This window comes from Petaurus breviceps, unplaced genomic scaffold (assembly GCF_028583685.1).
Source record: "Petaurus breviceps papuanus isolate PSGF00001 unplaced genomic scaffold, PetGlider_PUasm1.0 140, whole genome shotgun sequence".
NCBI lineage: Eukaryota > Metazoa > Chordata > Mammalia > Diprotodontia > Petauridae > Petaurus > Petaurus breviceps.
The window spans coordinates 24610034-24631420 of NW_027185698.1; the positions used below are offsets into that span (position 1 = coordinate 24610034).

Sequence of the window (21387 nt, forward strand, 5' to 3'; positions counted from 1 at the left end):
CACTAGAGGATGGATAGTTGTGTGTATAGGCTAGAATATTTTAATTTTCTACTTTTCATATTTGTATGTGTTTAAACTATCAGACAGTGGTGCAGAAAAGATGTAGTACAATATTTAATATGAAAATATTATTATAAGTTTGTATCAAAAATTGAAATGTTAAGTTCTACTCGATTTCATTTTCTTAAATTATAATTTTGATGTATTTTGTATACTTAATACAAAACAATTATTTTAATTTCAAGAAAAGTAAGAGTTCTTATATATGAGGTTCCAGAAAAAATAGGGCAGTATGAAATGGAAATACAGGATCAACATTCCAGTTTCTGGTTTATTTGTAGCACCAACACAACAAATAATATTTTAAATAATAATTTAAACTTTAGTGTAAAAATACAAGAAAAGTTATCTTTAAAATTAGCTTTTTCATGAAAATTAATATCATCAGGACTTTCTTTGAAGAGCCTTTTTCAATGAGAGTTCCGATCTATGATAAAGTTTTTATACACTATGCTCTATTCTTGACGCATGGTGATACAAAAAAAGAGGGGGTAACTATTTCCAGCTTTTCTTGGAATGTGTATTATTGGGGAGTGGTAAATGTGCTGTTCAATGTAGGCTATTAGATGTATTCAAACTTCTGGGGAATAAACTATTCAAGGGTGTTGAAAACACTTTCTAAAAATGGAGCTGTGGATATTGGTGGCAAGTTGAGGCAAGGTAAAAGTGAGGTGGACTTTCATAGTATAAATCACTTTCCTGGACTGTGATGAATGGTGGGGAAGATGGGAGTTTTTAACTGTCAATGACCTCATATACTGCTTTTATTATATACAAAAGCAGAAGGTGTTCAACGTGTTCAAGCAGAATACTGATTTAGTGGCCCATAAAGTTATGGAATGGGATGCAAGACTGCCTGGAAGAGAACTGGTAAGCAAATTGTAGAGGGGATTGAATGCCTGGCCCTCTCCAGGGGAGTTTAGACTTAATTTTGTTGGCAGTGAGCAACCACATTTCCTATTGGCTTCAAACCCGGAACTACCTATGTTCTCTTTTAGGGATTCACTGAGTGAGTGGGTTGCTGCCCTAGGCAAGGTAGAAGAAAGAAAGGAAAGGAAAAGGAACACTCTAGGGACTTACTCCCCAGACTCGCCCACTTTGCAAAGGTACAGATGAAATTCATTCATTCCACAAATATTTGTTCAGGAGCTACTATGTGCAGTGCCCTGCAGGAATATAAAAGAATGACTACTTTAAATAGCACCAGAAGAATCTGAGTACGGTAGCTCAAGCATTATTGTTCTGGATGACTGCTTTTGGTCCAACTGGCTTTGGCTTCTCAGTATCCCTAGTGAGAGCATAACTACAACCTTAGGGAATTTTTGATACCCTGCCCCACGATGTGGATTTTCTAAGGTTCCTGGATTGAGCTACTCTCAATCGGGAAGGATAATTAATATGAAAAAGACTTGTTCTTCCCCATGTTGCCATAGTTAGGAAAAGGAGCTCTTCTGTCAGGGTGCAGTTAAAACAGGAAAAGGATGAACAGGTTCTTAAGAAGATCATTCTTTCTTGCTGTAAAACCACTCTGGGCTAATTCCCTGCAGTGAACAAATTGCAGGAACTCAAAAGAACCAGCAACACTGGCATTGAATCACAGCACCCTATGGCAAATATCATGAGATGTTAGAAGCTGAAAAATGGACAAACAAGGGCAATCCACTCATAATATAGATGATATATTTCCCACATCTAACTTTTGTGCTTGCTATAGATTCATCGTTCCAGACAACCCACCTATGAGTGTGAAGCTGTTGGACTAGGTCTGGGGTTAACTAGAGGCTAACCCATCTTTGCTTTTATAGGGACTGGTTGGTGAACTAAGGATAGTTTTTACATTTTAAAATGAAGTTTTATTTTTTTTTAAAGCAATTGGGGTTAAGTAATTTGCTCAAGGTTACACAGCCAGTTATTTCTGGGTGTGGTGCTAAGTATCTGAGCCCGGATTCGATCCCCCAGGTCATCCTGACACTGGGGCCGGTGCTCTTACTCGCTGATCCACCTGGCCACCCCATAATGAAGTTTTATTTTAACTTGATCTGGGCAAAAACAGGGCAGAGTCTGGTTTGTTGAATCCTGAACTAGATGATCCCTAAGATTCCTACCAGCTCCAAAATCTATGTATGCCTTGTGTCCAGCACTACATTATTTGTTCTTTATCCTGTATATATCTTATATGTACATAGTTATGTCTCTCCCCTTCGAATATGAGTTCCTTGAGGGCAGGAACTGTTTTTGTTTTTCTTTCTAGGTCCAATATTTACTGCAGTGCCTTTCGTATATTAAACGTTTAATAAATGCTTATTGATTTGTTCAATTGTTCTGGAACATATACAATGCATGGACACAGTTCTGATCACAAGGAACTTGTAGTCTTGTTAGAAGACAAAACATAAGCTCAGAGAAAAAGTGGAGAAAACTAAAAGACCAAATATTGCTAAATTGTGTGATTTGAATTATAAGTGTGGTAGGAAGTCAGGGAAAAAAAGGTCACTAGAGAAGGTTTATTGGGAGTGATGTGACTGGACATGAGCACTGAAGGAGGTTGTAGATGGGCTAAGGAAAGGAGGAGATGCCTAAACCATTACCACCATTATAGTCTCTGACTGATGAGAGTATCAAGGTAGCATCTCCTACCTCTACTCTTCCAGCAAAGTGCAAAGCCGACTGACATTCAAGAGCTTACATGCAGCTCGTTATGTCTGTTGGGTCCCTCTGAGTACGTTTGCTTCAGGCCACATCTTTTTTAGTTCTAGCAGATGGTGGAAGCAAAGATGTGGGGTTGCCATGGAGACAGGCCCTAGACATAGCCGGGGCTTGGGGAATTGGGAGATGGGAATGGTCAGGCCTCAGGCAATAAGAGGAGGCGAAGGAAACTTCCAACACCGCTGTATCCATCAACAAATCCACAGAATTTGAGGGCTGGAATGGATTTTAGAGCTCACTTAAGCAACTCCATCATTTGCAAATGAGAAAACCATGTTCTAAAGAGGTTAAGTTACTTGGCCAAGGTAACACGGCTAAGTAGACTCTAAATCTAAAGCTTCCTGGTTCCTGGTCCAGTGTTTTTCCCATGATAATGCACACATCAAGTGGATCTAGTAAGGAAAGAATAAAATAAAACTGATGTTGGAATAAAAGCCTAACTGATGGTATAGTTCCTTTTATCCTAGAGATAAAGAATATAAAACATAAAGCAGTAACCTAACTTAAAAAAAATTTGCTTCCACTTCAAGATCACTGATGTCGATCTTGAAAGGACCTCATTGAGAGGCCATCTGGATGGACTTCTCATTTTACCAATGAGGAAACTGATGCCCACCCAGGTTGTGACTTTCCAAGGTCATATGTAAGCATCAAAAGTAGGATTTGAATCCATACCCTCCAACTTGGGAGTTAGGTGGTATTGTGGGTAGAGTGGGTTTTTTTTTTTATTTGGATTTTGGATTTGGAGTCAGGAAGACCTGAATTCAAATCCTGTCTCAGACACTTAATAGCAGTATGATCCAGGGTGAGTCACTGAGCCTCTTAGCCAATAAAGTGAGGATAATAATAGCACAGTAGGTGCCATAGGCCATCTTCCTTAACCTTTTTTTGTTCATTGATTCCTTTAATAGACTTGACCTTTTGTACCTCCAGATTATTGCTTTAATTTCATCTTCATTGTTGGTACATTTATCCTTTTCATTTTTGGTACTGGTAATCTGTTTTTTTTTTTAAGAAAATTAAGTTTTCCCCAAAAAAACAGCTCCTAGTTTTATTTATTGGTGAGATGTTGTTGGGGTATTTTTTACCTTCAATTTTATTAATCTCTCAATTGATTTTTAGAATTTCTATTTTGGTATTTAATTGTATATTTTTAATTTGTTGTATTTCTAGCCTTTTCTAGTCGCATGTCCAATTCATTGATCTGCTCTTTCTATCTTTTATCAGTGTAAGCATTTAGAGATATAAATTTTCCCCTATATTGCTTCGGTTGCATCTCATAATTTTTGATATGTTGTTTCATTATCTTCAGTTATTATTGATTGCTTCTATGATTTGTTCTTTGACCTGCTCATTCTTTAGGATTATATTATTTAGTTTCCAATTGATTTTTAATCTATGCTTCCAAGGTCCTTTATTAAATGTAATTTTTTTTATTAAATTATGGTCTGAAAAGGGTGCCTTTAATATGTGAGTACATTTCTAAGTTTTCTCCTCAGCTCTGGCCTTTTCATCAGGAATGTTTTAATGTCCTATATTCAATTAATGGACCGTTTTTTCACCATAGAATTATATTCAATTTTGTAAGGTAAGTTGTTATTGGTTAGATTATTGCTGGCCTTTCTACTTTTGCCATTTGGAAAATCTAATTCCAAGATTTTCTTTTTTTCATAGCAGCGGCTGCTAACCTTTATGTGAACGTTAGGTGGTTCCTTGGTATTTGAACTCTTTCTTTTTGACTGCTTGAAGTATATTTTCATTGACTTGGAAGCTCTTGATTTTGACTATGATATTCCCTGGTGTTTTTGTTTTGGAGTTCCTTTCAGGAGGTCATCAGTAGAGTGTTTCTATTGTCATTTCCCCCCCTGGTTCTGATAGGTCTGGACAGTTTTCTTTTATTATATCCTGAAATACAGCATCCAGGTTTTTATTTGGTCATTTTCTAAAATCTCTTCTGAACCTTCCAATTATAGGTTAGTTGTTTTTGATAACAGATATCTTACATTTTCTCCATTTTTTTACCTTGTTGAAATATATCTTGTTTATAACAACAAACACCTATTTGTTGAGCACCTGCTACATGCCAGTCACTGTACTAGATACTAGGTATACACAAGAAAGACAAACACTGTCCCCACCCTCAAGGAGATCACAATTTAATTAGGGGGACAACATGGAAACAGCAATGTATAACCTGATATATACATATGTACATATATGCATGTGTGTGTACGATAACATGGGGGTAATTTCAGAGGGCAGACACTAACATGAAGGGGGGTCAGGAAAGACTTCTTGTAGAAGGTAGGATTTTATTTAAGATTTGAAGGAATATAGCAAAGAAATATTTACAGCAGCACTTTTGGTTATAGAAAGAAACTAGAAACAAAATTGATACCCATAAGTTGGAGAATGGATGAATAAAACATGGAATGTGAATATTGTTGTACCGTAAGGAATGACAACATAAAGAATTCAGAGAAACTTAGGAAGACATATGAATTAATGCCAAATTAAGTACACAGAACCAAGAGAACATTCTGCTTAATGCCTGCAGTACTACATAAAGGAAAACAACATTGAGAGACATCAGGATTTTTCTAACTAAAATGGGCAGTCTTGATCCCAGACAGCTCTAGGTGAAACATACCTGCTTTCGGCAGAGAAGTGGTGTACTATGGGTTCATAAGGAGGAATGTGTTTTTAGGCATGCCTAAAGTGTTGGTCTGTTTTCCTTTACTATACTTCTTTATTAGAGAAGAGGGTTTGGAGTGTGGAAGGTGAAGAGGGCTGGTTTTGGGGGAGTTATAACTATGTAACAAAGGGGCACTAATAGAACATTTACTAAAAAAAATCTAATCTGCAAAATTTTCTTGATTCCATCAGGGTGCATTTTAAGCTCCTGTAAAACCCCTTTCCCTTGAATGAAGTGTCAGAGAAAACTTTGTTTAAAAGGAGTAGAGTTAAGCTGGAGGGTCCTGGACCCCAAGAGAGTTAAAGGGGAGGATAAAGAGTGCGCAAAGGAGGAGTTTATGAACATGGAAGACGCTCCTACCTTCACAATTGCTCATAGGACAGCTCCTAAAATTTTATCTCATCTTTATTTTTCCTTGTGCTTTCACTCATCACGTTTACTCCTAAATGGAACAACAAAGAAGACCTTTTCTGATCTGAGGATAGGGCATTATCTGCTTTTCTTAACTGTTTATTTAAATATCTCTACAGTTGGTGGGTTTTCTGTTTTATTTTGCTGGTTGTTCTTTTTTGTTTTTTAAATTGCTATTTACTTGCTCTGCTATGCCTTGGCTGCATAATTTCAGGGCAAGCAATTTCTGCTTGTAACTTGCTTTACAGACATATCAGGCATATGGAGATAGAGACTGAAAAAGAAATATGCCATGCAAAATATATACATCATCCATCGCAGCTGAAAATAGGAACTACCAGTGATTTATATGTTAGTTCTTAATGGGAATATTCTTTCTAAATATTAAATAGACATAATCAGGTGATCACTTGCTCATATCTCTTGGTTAACCTCTGTGACTTGGGGAGGAGGGAGGCTGCAGCTATTATTCCTTTATCCTTGTATCTTTCTCCTATGAATGGAACTACAGTGAGCTATTGGGAGCAAAATAATCTGCTGCCTTGAGGAGGGGAGGATTGTAGGCAACACCCCCCGTAGACACAGGAAGGCCTTAAGGTCACAGTAAGAAATCACTGATTATGCCAAGAAACATTCTCACACACTGTTAGAATAAAGCCCAGTGTCAACCTCGGATAGATAAAAAGTGTGTTTGCACATCTGTTTTCAGGTTTTTTATTCTTTACATTGGCTCAAACATATTTGCGTGCGTATAATATGTAAAATGACTCACAGGGGGGAAATGATTGATTTGCAAGTGGGCATAATTAGCCTTCCAGGCTGCCTAGAAACATCTCAAGCCATTCCAATGAGTTGGTTGATATACTCTAAAGGAAAACAATGTTGAAAGATGTCAGATAAGCAGGATGAACAGAGGACTGCCCAAAGAAAAGCTCGTTCTATTTTCCCCTGCTTTTACAATTATTGAAGCTAATTTCTCAGAGATTGAATGTCCCAGGAGGAATGTCTAATTTTTTTTTTAAAGAGTTTTGTCAGGAGGGACAACTGCGTTTTCTTAGATACTCCAATGGATCTGTGGTCTGATTGGTGTAGGTGTGTACTCCAGTGATACAGACTGCACCCAGACTTGCCCATCCTGCTTAGCTCATTTTGTTCTTGTTCAATTGTGTCTCTTATGACCCTATTTGGGGTTTTCTTGGCAAAGATACTAGAGCAGTTTGCCATTTCCGTCTCCAGCTCATTTGACAGATGAGGAAACTGAGGCAAAACAGGTTAACCATGACTAGTAAGTATCTCATGCTGAATTTGAACTCGGGTCTTCCTGACTCCAGGCCCAACACTCTAATCACTGAACCTCCTAGCTGCCTGTTAAACTCACAGACTCATTGATTTAGAACTAGAAAGAACCCTAGATGTCCTCTAGTCCAACCCTCTCATCTTACAAATAAGAAAACTGAAGCCCAAAGAAGTTAAATGACTTGCCCAAGGTAACATAGGTAGTAAGTAGCAAAGTTAAGATTTGAACCCAATCCTCTGGCTTCATCTACTCTACCATGGTATTCTAGTTATGTCAATGAGCACTTATCAAACACTTAGTTTGTGCCAGGCCCTGGTGTTAAGCTCTGAGTGTACAAGAAAGGCAAAAGTCATCCCTGTCTTCAAGGAACTCACAGTCTAATGGGAGAGATGACAACTATGTACAGACAAGTTATACACAGGATGACTTAGAGGTAATGCAAGGGAAAGGCTTCTTGCAGAAATTTTTATTTTTTCTATTTAATTTTTAAAATATTATACATATATAAATATATAAAATAATATTATTTTCATTATATAGTAAACATAAAAATAATAGTATTTTTATCATATATAAATGTTTTATTATATAGTAAATATGTAAATAATATTCTTTTAATATATATAAACAATATTATTTTTAAGAAATTTTTCCTTTGCTGGGGGAGACAAGATGAGCACCCAGCTACTAGTAGTCTGGTCTCTGTAAGTCATAACAGGTGCAGTTAGATACTATAAAGACTCTGTTAGACGAAAGAGAGAATTAATAACATTTATTGCTAGTAATACGAAATTACCTGGAGCTTCAAGTATTATGCTCTGATGTTCTTCATTCTCTTGAAGGGCACTGTGACATATTGTAAGGAACCTGAAACAAGGAGATCTGAGCTGTAGTCTGATCTCTTCTGATTCCTGGGGAAGCTACTTCCCTTTTAGGGACATCCATTTTTTATGTTTTAAAAGAAAGAATTGATCTGTGAAGTGTTTTCCAAATTTTGATACTTCTAAGTTTCATTATTTCTTCTTGTGAGTCCCTATTCTAATTTGAAGACTAATACACACTTATATTTTGAAGTATATTTTCTTGAAATTTTGCCTTTGAATCATGAAAAGATGGGGTTATCTTTGTTTTCTTTTTAAAACGGACCCCATTAACTTCACAGTTATTGGAAAACTCCCTGAAACCACAGTCTTCTTTGAGTTCATCAATCGAAAACCTACAATGAAACTATTTGCCACTAGATGAACACACACTCACATGTACATGTATGTGACATATATGTTCATGTGTATAGATTTCAATATCATAAAAAGACATTCTCTCATTTTCTGGTTTATTAATAATCTGGTGTGTTAATAATAATTAATAATAACAGTAGTTTAATGTGGAGTTCATAACATCTATGTGCATTTGCTCCCTTAGTAATATCTCAATAATGAATATGCCTAGATGGGAAGCAAAGGGGAAAAAGAAAGAGAGACTAGATAGGAGTCATATTTTTTTCTTTTGGGGGGAGGGGAAGAAGAAGAAGAAACAGAGGGGGCACTTATGAAAAAAATATGCAGTAAGGTAAGGAATACTATATACACTAAATAAATAGGGCACTACCAAGTCTAAATTCAGAAAAAGTAGGGACCACAAGCTATTTTAGTTCACAGAAATGTTTCAATTGGCAAAACATATTCATATTCCCAAGCTACAAGAACAGAGATTTTAGACATTATTTTCCAGACCAGCTATATACATTAGGTTCCAGCAGAAAGATTAGACTAAGCTCTTTAAGGGATCGATTTGGTTCCATTAATCAAAGATTTATTAAGCTCCTACCATATGCAAGGCCCTAAGACTACAAAGATAAATCTGACTCAGATCCTACTCTCAAGGATCTGACTTAAGAGCTAATTAAGAAGGCATTGTGATATTTTTGTGCCCAGGGCAATCAGCACAATGCCATCCACAAAGAAAAGCATGACCTACCTCTCCATGAAAAGGGAATACCTCTTTCATTTAGACTTTTCAGAGAAGATCCCCATGATACACTGGCTGACATCTTTGCTGGGCATACACATCCATATTGTATCTATCACTTGATATTAATAATCAGATAATCATTAAACAAAATTATCTCTATCATAGAATCTTGTTTTATCTTAACTTATATATGGGGGATGACTGATTGGAGAAGAGCTTTTAAGGCTGCATTTTGTGCCATTAAATCAAATGCTTATTATAGCTAACAGTAAGTACCTTTGGGTCAATTGTATGACTAGAAAGATAGGGTCTGTTTTGGAAAATCATTTCCAAAAGCCTGCCTATTTCCTGCTCACATTTTCATAAAGGATATTGTTGAGACATGCACAGATCATTCTCATAAAAATTTTATATTGATGCAACAGTAGGCACACAGGTCAGTAGTTGCTAATACTTCTTTTTTCATTTTTTTTTAAAGCAATGGTACAGTTTTGTTTTCTTTTAAATATTTCTAGAATCATTCCTTAAGACATCTTGAAAACCATACCTCAACTGCTTTTGAAATCATGTTATCTCTAGTACAAATTTCTTCCATATGTATTTAGTTAATGAAATCCAGCTGTTGTTCTTGACCTCATCTTTGTAATCAACATTGCCTTTTCCTTACTTATAAAGTAGATATTGAGTTGGGCAATCAAAATATTGTGGCTCCACTGTTACTGCTGATGAGAAGAGATGGTGGTAGAAACATCACCAGACTTGTGTCATTTCATGTCTATGTGGTAATCCCACTTGGGCCACAATCCCAATTCACACTTGAAATTTGGATTCCTCAGAGAGTGGCTGACTGCTCTTCCCTTATTTGTTTATTTATTCGACCAAGATCCACGGCCACTCTTGCAATATCACTCATGTGCTTCATTCTATCTTTTATCCAAAGTCAAGATGGTCAAACTACCCATATAGGAAAACAACTGCTGTGAATAGTCCTCACAAAGGCATATCTTCTCTCCTGCTATTGGTATGCAGCATATAACATGAGGGAGAGTCTAGGCTTCTCTTATCCTCAGAATGTCCCAAACCAAGGTTATATACTTTACCCCCAAAACCATTCCTTTCAGATTTTACTATTTGTCTCAGTGATGCCATCATTCACCTAGCATACCATGTTTAGAAATTGGCCTCAGAGGATACAACATCATCACCTAACATGCAGATGGACCTCAGGGAAGGTCTCTGAACAGTCTAGACATCTTCTCTTAACAGTCATCTCTCCAACTACTGCTTCTCTACCTGGACTCATTCTTCAATGGTTAGTATACTCCTATGCTTTCATATGCTCTCCAGTGTCCAGTCCAGTGATTCTGGACTTCTGACTATGGATGTACAATCCTTATTTCACCATCCCCAGTTGCCTACTCCCTCACTCCTGTCCATCTTAACTCTTCCTTCCCCCTCCCAATACCCACTCCAGATCTCCCTGTCTTTCCATTATGCTGCTTCTATTCCCATAGCCACCACACTGGTGTGGCTGGTGTGGCTGCCTATCACCTTACATGCGGACTCCTTAAGTCTCTCCCAACTCAAACCTATGTTTTAGTCCATTCTTGTGGAGATTTCCTAAAGCATAGCTCTGACTAAGGAGCTAGAAACAAAAACAGTGAAAGACCCCAAATATAACAGAAATACTTATATAAGCTTTATTTTTGTAGCCAGAAAGAATTGGTAACCATAAAATTGTGGATTGGCTGAAGAAATTATGATAAGCGAAATTAATAAAATATTTTGTTCCATAAAAATGATTAAGAGGAAGTACGAGAAATGGGAAAACTCATTTGAACAGATATAAAACAAAGAAAACAGATCCTGAAAAACAATTTATGATATGACCTCAGTAACATAAAGAATAACAACATGAAATGTTTCAGTACTGTGGTCAATGCAGTGATTAGTCTTTCCCTATTTTAGTCCATCCATCCTCCATTCATCTGTTAAATTTATCTTCCTGAAGCACAAGTTTGACCATGTCACCCCCCTATTCCATCAAGGACCTCTTGCCTCCAGGATCAAATAAAATCCTCTTTTTGGCTTTTAAAGCCCTCCATAACATTTCCCCTTTCTACTTTTCCAGTCTTCTTACTCCTTACACAAGATAACAATTAGAAATATATTCTAAGTGCGTAGATTAGGCAGAAAGGGCTACTGTAGAGTAGTGGAAGGAAATATACTCAAACAGTTGTCAAATCTTAACTATCTTTCTATATATCTATCTATATTGATATATTGATACCTAAATATAAATAGGCATAGATATAAAGATTATATATGTATATATACATACATATATACACAGAGAGAGAATAGATGGAAAGCAATCTCAGAGGGGAAGCTGGAATATGTATATATACACACATGTATACATATACATGTGTGTATATATGGAGAGAGATTATATGTATCCAGTTATTTACACATTCTGTTCCCCATTAGGAAGCTAGGTTCTTGAAGGCAGGGACTATTTTTACCTTTGTTTGTATTCCTAGTGTTTAGTGCATTGCCTAAAGCATACCAAGTGTTTCATAGCTGCTCCTTGATTTGATTTGAAAAAAATTACTCTCAGCTGTAGGATCACAGACTGTGTCCTGAAAGAGATGGTGCCTTATCTGGGTCTTGAAGGAGGAGAAGAATCTCAGTGGGGAAAGAGACATGTTTTAAGTTGGTGGGCTAGCATTGAGGAGTGAGGGAGGCAAAGGAGAGAGGTATCCAGAACGCTCTAGTTGTGAGAGATGATATGAGCTAACACATAATGGCAGAAGATGGCTCCAAGGAGGAGTTCAGGAAACAGTCTAGTTTAGCCAAGACAGAGTACATCAAAAAGAGTAATGTGAGATGACACTGGAAAGGTGGATTGGAGATAGATTGTGGTGCCCCTTGATTGCTAGGCTAAGACTTTGGATTTTATTTTCTAGGCAATGGGGAGGCACCTGCAGGTTTTGAGAAGTAAGCAGTGTGATATCAGAGCTATACATTAGCTAGATCCATCTTTCAGTCTGTAGAGCAACTGGAGAGAGGGAGATCAGTTGAGTGGGTGTTTTTAGGGTTATTTCCATTTTAAAACATATCCATAAGTTCTTTTAAAAAGCATAATTACAAATCCTCTATGTATAAGACACTAGGGATGGAAAGAGAGTGAAAAGCGCGTAAATGAAAGCTGGAGATGAAATACACTTTGTGTTTTATACAGCCTGAGTTTCATTGTGTCAGTAGCTTGGCTGTTTCAAAGAAAAGCAGTACTTATCTGACAATGAATCAGTCAGTAAGTGCCTACCATGTACTCAGCACATATGGAGAATGTAGAGAAATATAAGGCATGCTTCCTTTCTCCATGGGGCTTACTACCCAGCTGATGCTTTTGCACCTTGCTGGAGAAAGTCATAAAACATCTACTGTAAATTTATTGAGAGGCAGAGTCATAGAAAAAGCAGACTTTAAGGTAAGAGAGAATGGTTCAAGTCTCATGTCTGCCATAGGCTGACTGTGTGACTGGACAAGTCGCCTAACCTCTTCATGCTCCGGCCAACTCTCTTAAGACTATATGATGCAGGAAAGGTGCCAGCCTGCATCAGTAAAGGACTTTTGTTGCCTAAGAATTCTGTATACCAATTCTCTATACAAGTCCAGTTCCTATAAATTTATTATTGTAAACAGTCTCAGCAAAATCCTCATAATACTGCTTGATAACCCTTCTATTCTGCTCTTGCAGGCAGTGAGAGCAGTGGTCAGTAATTGTTCCCAATCCTTTTCTTTCTCTTCAAAGCCCACAATTGCATTCTCATCTCCTTATACTTGAACAACAGATGAACTGTTTCCTACTTCATTGAGGCCACCTAATGGGAAGTCCTTAGTTCCCCTCCCCTGTTCCTCAGCTGTTTTGGCAAGCATAATTTACTTTTCTCCTTCCCTACTCAGAAGGAGAAGTTTTCCATTAATTCTAGCAGCTTATTGGTTTGTACTTAATTAAGCTATTCTCTCTCTCTCTCTCTCTCTCTCTCTCTCTCTCTCTCTCTCTCTCTCTCTCCCTCTCTGCCTCTCTGTCTCTCTCTTCTCTCTCTCTGTTTCTGTCCCTCATATTTTCAATTTCTTCTTCTCAATTGACTCTTTCCCATCTTCTCAGGTTTCTCCAATCCTAAAAAAAATTGCTTTCCATCCTCTTCCCCATCTGGCAACTGTACCATCTCACTCCCCACCCCCACCCCCTGCCAATTTAACTACCAGACTTTTGAAAGAAATTGTCTACTTAAGGTGCTTCCCCTTCTTCATTATCTACTCCTTCCTTAAAGCACTTATAGTAAGGCTTTTATCGCTCCCATTCTATTAAAATTATTCTTGCAAACTGTGTGAGATGAAAAAGTTTGGAGTCTGAGATCAGAAAAAGTCTTTATTCTTTCTCATGAGATAGGGCACTACCCCTGTCCTAGGAGTCCAAAATGTGGAAGCTCGCAGGCTTCTCTTGTCCTGATCCTAACTCCACCTTTAACACCTGTCCTACCTCACCATTGGCTGGTGAGGAAAGCTCACAATCTTTCACTACTGTGTTTCCCCGGCAATAAGACACTGTCTTATTAAATTTTTTGGACAGAAAAACACCAGAGGGCTTATTTTCAGGGGAGGGTTTATTTTAATGAACATTGACAGCAATTTTAATAAACAGGTAAATGTGAACAAAAAAATGTACCTTTATTCAATAAGCAAATCACTGGGGAAGAACAGGATGACGCGCTCACTGCTGCAGCTCTGATTGGATGCAGCTTGGAGCGCGGCGTGCGTTTCACCCGGGGGGGGGCACGGTGCATACAGAGGGTACCGTAATGTAGCATGTAGCACAGGGGATCACCTTCACTACAGTAGCAATCTCAATAGGGCTTATTTTGGGGGGAGGGCTTATTTTAGAGGAATCTTACATAGTAAGGGGAGGGCTTATTTTCGGGATAGGTCTTATTATCGGGGAAACACAGTAGTGTTAACCAATTGGCACAAAGCAGTTCAATCCTTCATTATGTATTTTCTTTTACCAAATTTGGAAGTGTCCAATCAGAAGTGGACTAGTATGGTTTTCTTTCAAATTACCTCATTTCTGGGAAATCATGAGTTACTCAAAAGACTGAACTGGTTTACAAAGTATGGGGAAAAGATAGGAAAGTAACAGGGAGTTAAAAGAAATGAGGAGGTGGGGCAGAGTCAAGATGGCAGAGTAGAACAGGACTTCCACATAGCTCTGGCTCCCACCTTCTCCAATTCATGTAAAAAATGACTCTAAAACTTTGGAGCTACAGAACCCACAAAATGACACTGAGAAGCTAACCTTCCGCTAAGGACAGCCTGGAAGGCTGGCAGGAAGTGGGCAGCGCAGCACTCTGGGAGCCAAGCCCAGCGCCACAGGAGCTGGAGGTTCTAGCTTCAGGGTGGCTTGACCAGCTGCCATCTGGAGGGACTTCATATCACCAGCAGTTGTGGCGGTCTCCAGAATTATCAACCCATAGATGCTAAGGACAAAGTGAGAGGTCATTGCAGTGTGGACTTTGGGACCTGGGAGTTCAGGAGTGCAGTCCGGCCTTTACCCCCTGGAGGGAGAAGTGGCCGAGGCTCCATGGCTGTGCAGCTGCCACCACGTGGATGCACTGGCCTGCAGATTGTAGGGGTACCAAGCAACTAGTCTGAGGGGTAATCACTCTTGTTTAACCTTCTTGGAGCTGAATTGCTGTCTAGGGTAGAGGACCTGGGGTACATGAGCAGTCTGCCAGAGCATGTGGAGGCTTCAGAGAGGGCACCCAACTAATACCTTTGGCAGCTGAAAAAATCCCAGCATTTGAGGTAAAGCTCCTGTTTCTGGTAGCAGAGTTCTACTGTGGCAAATGGCTCAAAAGCCAAGTAATTGAGTGGCACATGAGCAAGCAAAGGAAGCAAAGCAAAAAAAGCAACCCAACTTTACACTCCTATTTTGGGGACAAAAAGGATCAAAGCATGGAACAGGAGGAAGACAATGAAGTCAGAACTCCTGCACCAGGGGCGGAGTCAAGATGGCGGAGTAGAAGAAGGTCCTCTGCGTGGCTCTGGCTACTACCTTCCCCAATTCATGTAAAAGGGGACTCTGAACAAACTTTGGAGCTACAGAACCCACAAAATGACACAGAGAAGCTAACTTCCCACTGAAGACATCCTGGCAGGCCGGCAGGAATCGGCCAGCGCAGTGCTCTGGGAGCCAAGCCCAGACCCAGGCTGAGGTTTTAGCCCCAAGGCAGGCCTGACCAGCTGCTGGCCGCAGGGACTCCAGATCACCAGCAACTGTGGCCATTTCCAGATTTATCAACACATAGATGTGAAGGACAAAGTGAGAGGTCAGTGCATTGTGGACTTGGGGACTACTAGCTGGGAGTGTGTTGGCTTTTGCCCCTGGGGCGAGAAGCCACTGAGGAGCTGCAGCTGTGCAGCTGCCCCCACGTGGCAGCTTCAGCTTCTGGCCTGCAGAGTGTAGGGGGACCAAGAGACCAGTCTGAGGGGTAATTGCTCTTGCTTTAACCTGCTTGGATCTGGATTGCAGTCTTGGGTGGAGGTCCTGGGGTGTGTGTTCAGCTTGCCAGAGCATGTGGAGGCTTCAGCAAGGGTACCCAACTAATACCTCCGGCAGCTGAGAACCCCAGCATTTGGTACGAAGGTCTCCTGTCTGGTAGCAGAGCTCTACTGTGGCAAAAAGCTCAAAAGTCAAGTAATTGAGTGGCAACATGACCAGGCAAAGGAAACAAAACAAACAGAAGAACCCAACATTAGACTCCTATTTTGGGGACAAAAAGGATCAAAGCATAGAACAGGAGGAAGACAGTGAAGTCAGAACTCCTGCACCAAAAGCTTCAAAGGAAAATACGAGCTGGTTATAGGCCATAGAGGACCTTAAGAAGCAGATAAGAGAAGTGGAGGAAAAATTGGGAAGAGAAATGATAACGATGCAAAAAAATTTGCCAGATGGAAAAAGAATCTCAAAAGCTCACTGAGGAGAATCATTGCTTCAGAATTAGACTGGAGCAAATGGAAGCTAATGACTTTATGAGAAATCAAGATGCTGTTAAACAGATCCAAACAAATGAAAGAATAGAAGGCAATGTGAAATATCTCATGGGAAAAACCACTGACCTGGAAAATAGATCCAGGAGAGATAATTTAAAAATTATTGGACTACCTGAAAGCCATGATCAAAAAAAGAATCTAGAAATCATCCTTCAAGAAATTCTGAAGGAAAATTGCCCTGATGTTTTACAAACAGAGGGCAAAATAGAGATTGAAAGAGTCCACTGATCACCTCTTGAAAATGATCCCAAAAAGAAAATTCCTAGGAATATTATATCCAGGTTCCAGAGTTCCCAGACCCAGGAGAAAATATTACAAGCAGACTGGGAGAAACAATTTTAATATTGTGGAAACACAATCAGGATAATTCAGGACCTGGCAGCTTCTACACTGGGGGATCGAGAGGCTTGGAATATGATATTCCGGAGGTCAAAGGAGCTGGGATTAAAACTAAGAATCACCTATCCAGCAAAACTGAGTATCGTGTTCCAGGGGAAAATATGGTCATTCAGTGGAATAGAGGACTTTCAAGCATTCTTGATTAAAAAAACCAGAGCTGAATAGAAAATTTGACATTCAGATACAAGAAGCAAAAGAAGCTTGAGAAGGTAAACAGGGAAAAGAAATCATAAGGAACTTATCAAAGTTGAACTACTTATATTCCTACATGGAAAAATGATAATTGTAACTTATGAAACTTTTCTCAGTATGAGAATACTTGAAGGGAATAGAAATGTGTGTGTGTGTGTGTATGTGTGTGTGTGTGTATATGTGTGTATATATGTGTGTATATGTTTACATACATATATATGTTTCTATAGGAGGTTATATGGGTATATGAATACATATGTGAGTGTGTGTATATATGTCTACAGGTATACATAGAGGGCTCAGGACCAATTGAATAGGGAGGGATGATACTTAAAAGGTAAAAATAAGAGGTGAGAGAAGAATATAATGAGAGGAGATGGGGAAAGACAGAATGGGGTAAACTATATCATATAGAAGAGACAAGGGAAAATGGTTATAATGATATATATTTTCATTTGTGGAACACAATCAGGATAACTCAGGACCTGGCAGCTTTTACATTGAGGGATGGAACGGCTTGGAATATTTATTTTCATTGAATTTGGCTTAGGGAGGGAATGACATACACTAAATAGGGTACCTCACCCTACAGGAGAGTAGGGGGGGAGGGGAAGAGAGGGGGGCTAATGGAAGGGAGGGCAGGCTGGGGGGGGAGGGAAGTTGGAAATACCCACTTTTGAAAAGGGAAACAGGATCAAAGTTGAGAATAGAATAAGTGGGGGGTGGGATAGGAGGGAGGGAAATATAGTCAGTCTTTCACAATATATCCCATATGGAAATGTTTTGCATAGCTACACATGTACAACCTATATTGAAATGCTTATCTTCCCAGTGAGGGTGGGTGACAAGAGAGGAAGGGAAAGAATCTGGAATCCAAAGTTTTGAAATCATATGTTTAAAAAAATATATACATATTATTATTATTTAACATGTAACTGGGAAATGAGATATACAGGCATTGGGGCATAGAGATCCACCATGCCCTACTGGAAAGTTGAAGGGGGAATGGGGGAAGATATGGGAGAGAGCAGATTGGGGGAGGGGATATTCAGTGGCAACGCTGTTTTGGGGTGGTGGGTAGGGAAAATTGGGGAGAAAATTTGTAACTCAAAATCTTGTGGGAATGAATGATGTAAACTAAAAATAAAAAAGAGAGAAAAAATAAATAAAATCCAAAAGAAATTTTTAAAAAAATGAGGAAACTTCACTGTGAGTCATCTCTCACAAAAGTAACCTTCTAATTTCCCAATGGAAAGAAAGAGTGATAGATTTGGAGTCTTAGGACTGAGATTTAAATATAGGATCTGCCATGTGATTTTTATTTTCTGAAACAATCAAACAGTAAGCATTTATTAAGTGCCTTTTGTGTTCCAGGCTCTATACTAGATACTGAGGACATAAAGATGAAAAATTAAACTGTCTTGGGGCAACTAGGTGGCACAGTGGCTAAAGCACCAGCCCTGGAGTCAGGAGGATCTGAGTTCAAATCTAGGCTGATCTGTGTGATCCCGGGCAAGTCAATTAACCCAATTGCCTCCAAAAAAAAATTTACACAATCTCTGCTCTCAAGTACATTCTATTACAGGAGACAACGCATACAAATATAAGTATGTTTAAAGTATCTACAAAGCAGAATGTTTAGGGAAGGACCAAACCTGGACCAAACCCACAATTTCCTTGCTATTGGGTATTCCCAGTGAGGAAAAGCCATCTAATGCTTATTTGCACTCAGTTGCTTGGGGCACTGAGATGTTAAGTAACTTGCAGTCCACTCAACCAGTATTGCCTGAGGCAGAATTTGAATATAGATCTTTGAGCACTTGAAGAGAATGCTTTATAAATATTATCTCACTTTATCCCACAACAACCCTTGCACTTATCTCACTGATTATGTGACCCAAACTCATAAAAACAGAAGTAAAATTTTCTTGCAGTTTTGGTAGAGAAAATATCTGGCAAGCTTCTGTTATCTTACACTGAAAGGGCTTTTTTTACCGTCTTCTATCCTAGGTGATTTATGCCTTGAACACTCGGAATGATGAGTATGAAGCCAGCGTGGAGGCTCTCAGAGAAGCTCACCAGGATGAACTTCAGAACCTTGCAGCCGAGACCAAGGCCAAGCTCCTGCAGGATTCAGGGCAGGACCTTCAAAAGCGTGTCCAGTCCCTGGAAAATGCCCTGGAAGAGCAGAAGAGGCTGACGGAAGAAGCCCTGGCAGAGTCTGCCATGTACAAGAAGCAGACCAAAGAACGGGAGTTGAGAGCGGAGACTGAACATGCCGAGAGGATCATTTCCCTCTCGAAGGAGATGCTTGACCTCAAAGCCGACTTTGAGAAGAAACTCCAACACCGGAACCAAGAGTCATCTGAGAGCCCCCAGAATGAAGGCAGGGGGCTTGCCAAAGAGAACCTCAACAATGAGGAAGATCTGGCCCAAAGTCACACTGAGGAGATGCAGAAGGCACACAGGGAATTAGAAAAGCTCCGAGCTGAGAACCAGCAGCTCAGCAAGGACTATGCTCTGAAAGCCAAGCAGCTCCAGGTCACCTACGAGAGAGAAAATGAGGCTGTCAAGAAAGCCATGCAACAGTCTGTGGCTGAGGCCCTGAGGCAATGGCAGCAGGAGGAGACTGAGCTGAGGAAGAGTTTTCAGGTCCAAGAAATGGCTCTACAAGCCCAAGTGAAGAGGCTGGAGATAGATTTGCAGTCTAAATGCCAGAGAATAAGTGACTTAAAGAAGTACTCCCTGAAACTAAAGGAAAAGATTCAAGTAGGTTATAAAATACTGCTATAACTTTTGAACTGGTTTGGAACCAGCCGTGTGATGGGAAATGTTTAACAACCAGCCCTCGGGGTAGGAGGTGGGGCATACACATGGCACATTTTTAAGTTTTATCTGCATTATTGAAATTTCTAGCAATTTCTTGTCTAGACAGTCAACAAAACAATAAATCAAACCCTGATTTGTAGCATTTGCCAACTTCTGAAGTGTAAATACTCAAAATTGAAAAGTTAACCATCAGCTCTATGGGCTGGTTTGAGCTGGCTCCAGTGCACCCCCTGGCTGACAGTCATATGTAGAAGGCCAGAGCTAGAAAGAACCCTGGAGACCATCCACCAGGGATTCTTCACCTTTTTAGTGTCGTGGAGCCTTTTGGCGGTCTGATGATGCCTAGAGACCCCTTCTCAGAATAATGTTTGTAAATACGTAAAATAAAACACATAGGACTACAGAGGAAACATATAATTTAAAATACAATTATCAAAATGTTTTAGAAAATAATTTCATAGGCCCCAGCTTGTTAAGAACCTCAGATCTAGCCTAAGTCTCTCATTTTATAGAAGAGAAAGTTGAGGGAAAGAGACCTGGGTAGGTGAATTGCTCAAACCAAAGGCATTAATTTTATTTCATAAATAAAGAGGTGTGCTACAAGCGGTTCTGTGTCCTGGGAATTGGAGGTATGGCCCTTTGACAGTTTTCTAAAACCAGATTGCTATAAACTGGACATTTATGTAGCAAAGTAAATTACTAAGTGAAGCTAGCCTGTGGTGACATGTAGTTTGGGCAGGTCATGAATGCCAGAGAAATGAGGGCTCTAACTTCTCTTTTAGGACTTGGACATCCAGCTCAGGGCAGCACAACGAGAAAACTTGGAATCCAAAAACACTGCAAAAATTCTTGGGGAGAAACTAGCTTTTGCAACAGAGAAACTCATGCTGCAGGAATGCCAAATATTGCAGGAAACAGGTAAGTTGCTCCAGAAATTTGAAACAGCTTCATTGTGGCAATGGTAGGCACAGCAGAGAGAACATTTGGAGTAGTTCAGTTGAAGGAGAGGGACTATCTTGGATGGCTCAAGCTGACCAGTGAGCTTGAAGCTAGGAGCGTAATTAGGCTGTCATTTTGCTTTGGACCCCAGACCCAGGGAGAAGGAGGATAGAATCATAGGTTTAGATATGGAAGGGACCAAAGAGGCCATCTAATCCAACCCCTTTGTTTTGTACTTGAGGAAACTGAGACCAAGAAAGGTTAAGGGATTTGCCCAGGGTCACACAGAGAGTAAATGACTGAGTCAGGATTTGAACCCAGATAGTCTAACTAAGTTGCTGTGACTTTGAAAGATTTACTCATTTAAAAAAATCCACTCCCACCTCTCATTGCCACTCCTTTACTTTCCTAACTCCAAATATCTTTCAACCTATTCCCACCTGCCACAGTGCCTGAATAAGGCTAAGGCTTTGTCATTTGGGAGGTTTACCGAATTTTATCAGTAATTGGTTTGACCAAAAAACGTAATTCAGAGGGCTGATTAACCATTGTCACTTGTTGGAAGTCCTATGAATGGTGGTCCTATAAATAATACTAAAAGGGTTCCAGAGATAGTTAAAGTCTGCATAAAGAGACCTCTTCCCCCTCCCACCAATGAACTTTACTACCTACTTATTTTACTGACTGTCAGGTCAGGCAGGGATGGTTTTCCTTGGTTTCCAGTCTGTGCTGGCTGACCTAATACAGTGACAGACATACTAGACAGGTG

At 39.5% G+C, this 21387-nt stretch overlaps 1 protein-coding gene across 2 annotated transcripts in view; it reads left to right on the top strand.

The window, feature by feature from the left end:
• The window catches only part of FAM184B (family with sequence similarity 184 member B), a 121536-nt gene that overhangs the window by 25868 nt on the left and 74281 nt on the right, over positions 1-21387 (top strand). For both annotated transcript variants that reach the window (XM_069069257.1, XM_069069266.1), the window contains exons 2-3: positions 18861-19619; positions 20462-20597. In XM_069069257.1, coding sequence (XP_068925358.1) covers positions 18861-19619; positions 20462-20597 — 895 coding nt within the window. The remainder of the gene's footprint in view (positions 1-18860; positions 19620-20461; positions 20598-21387) is intronic.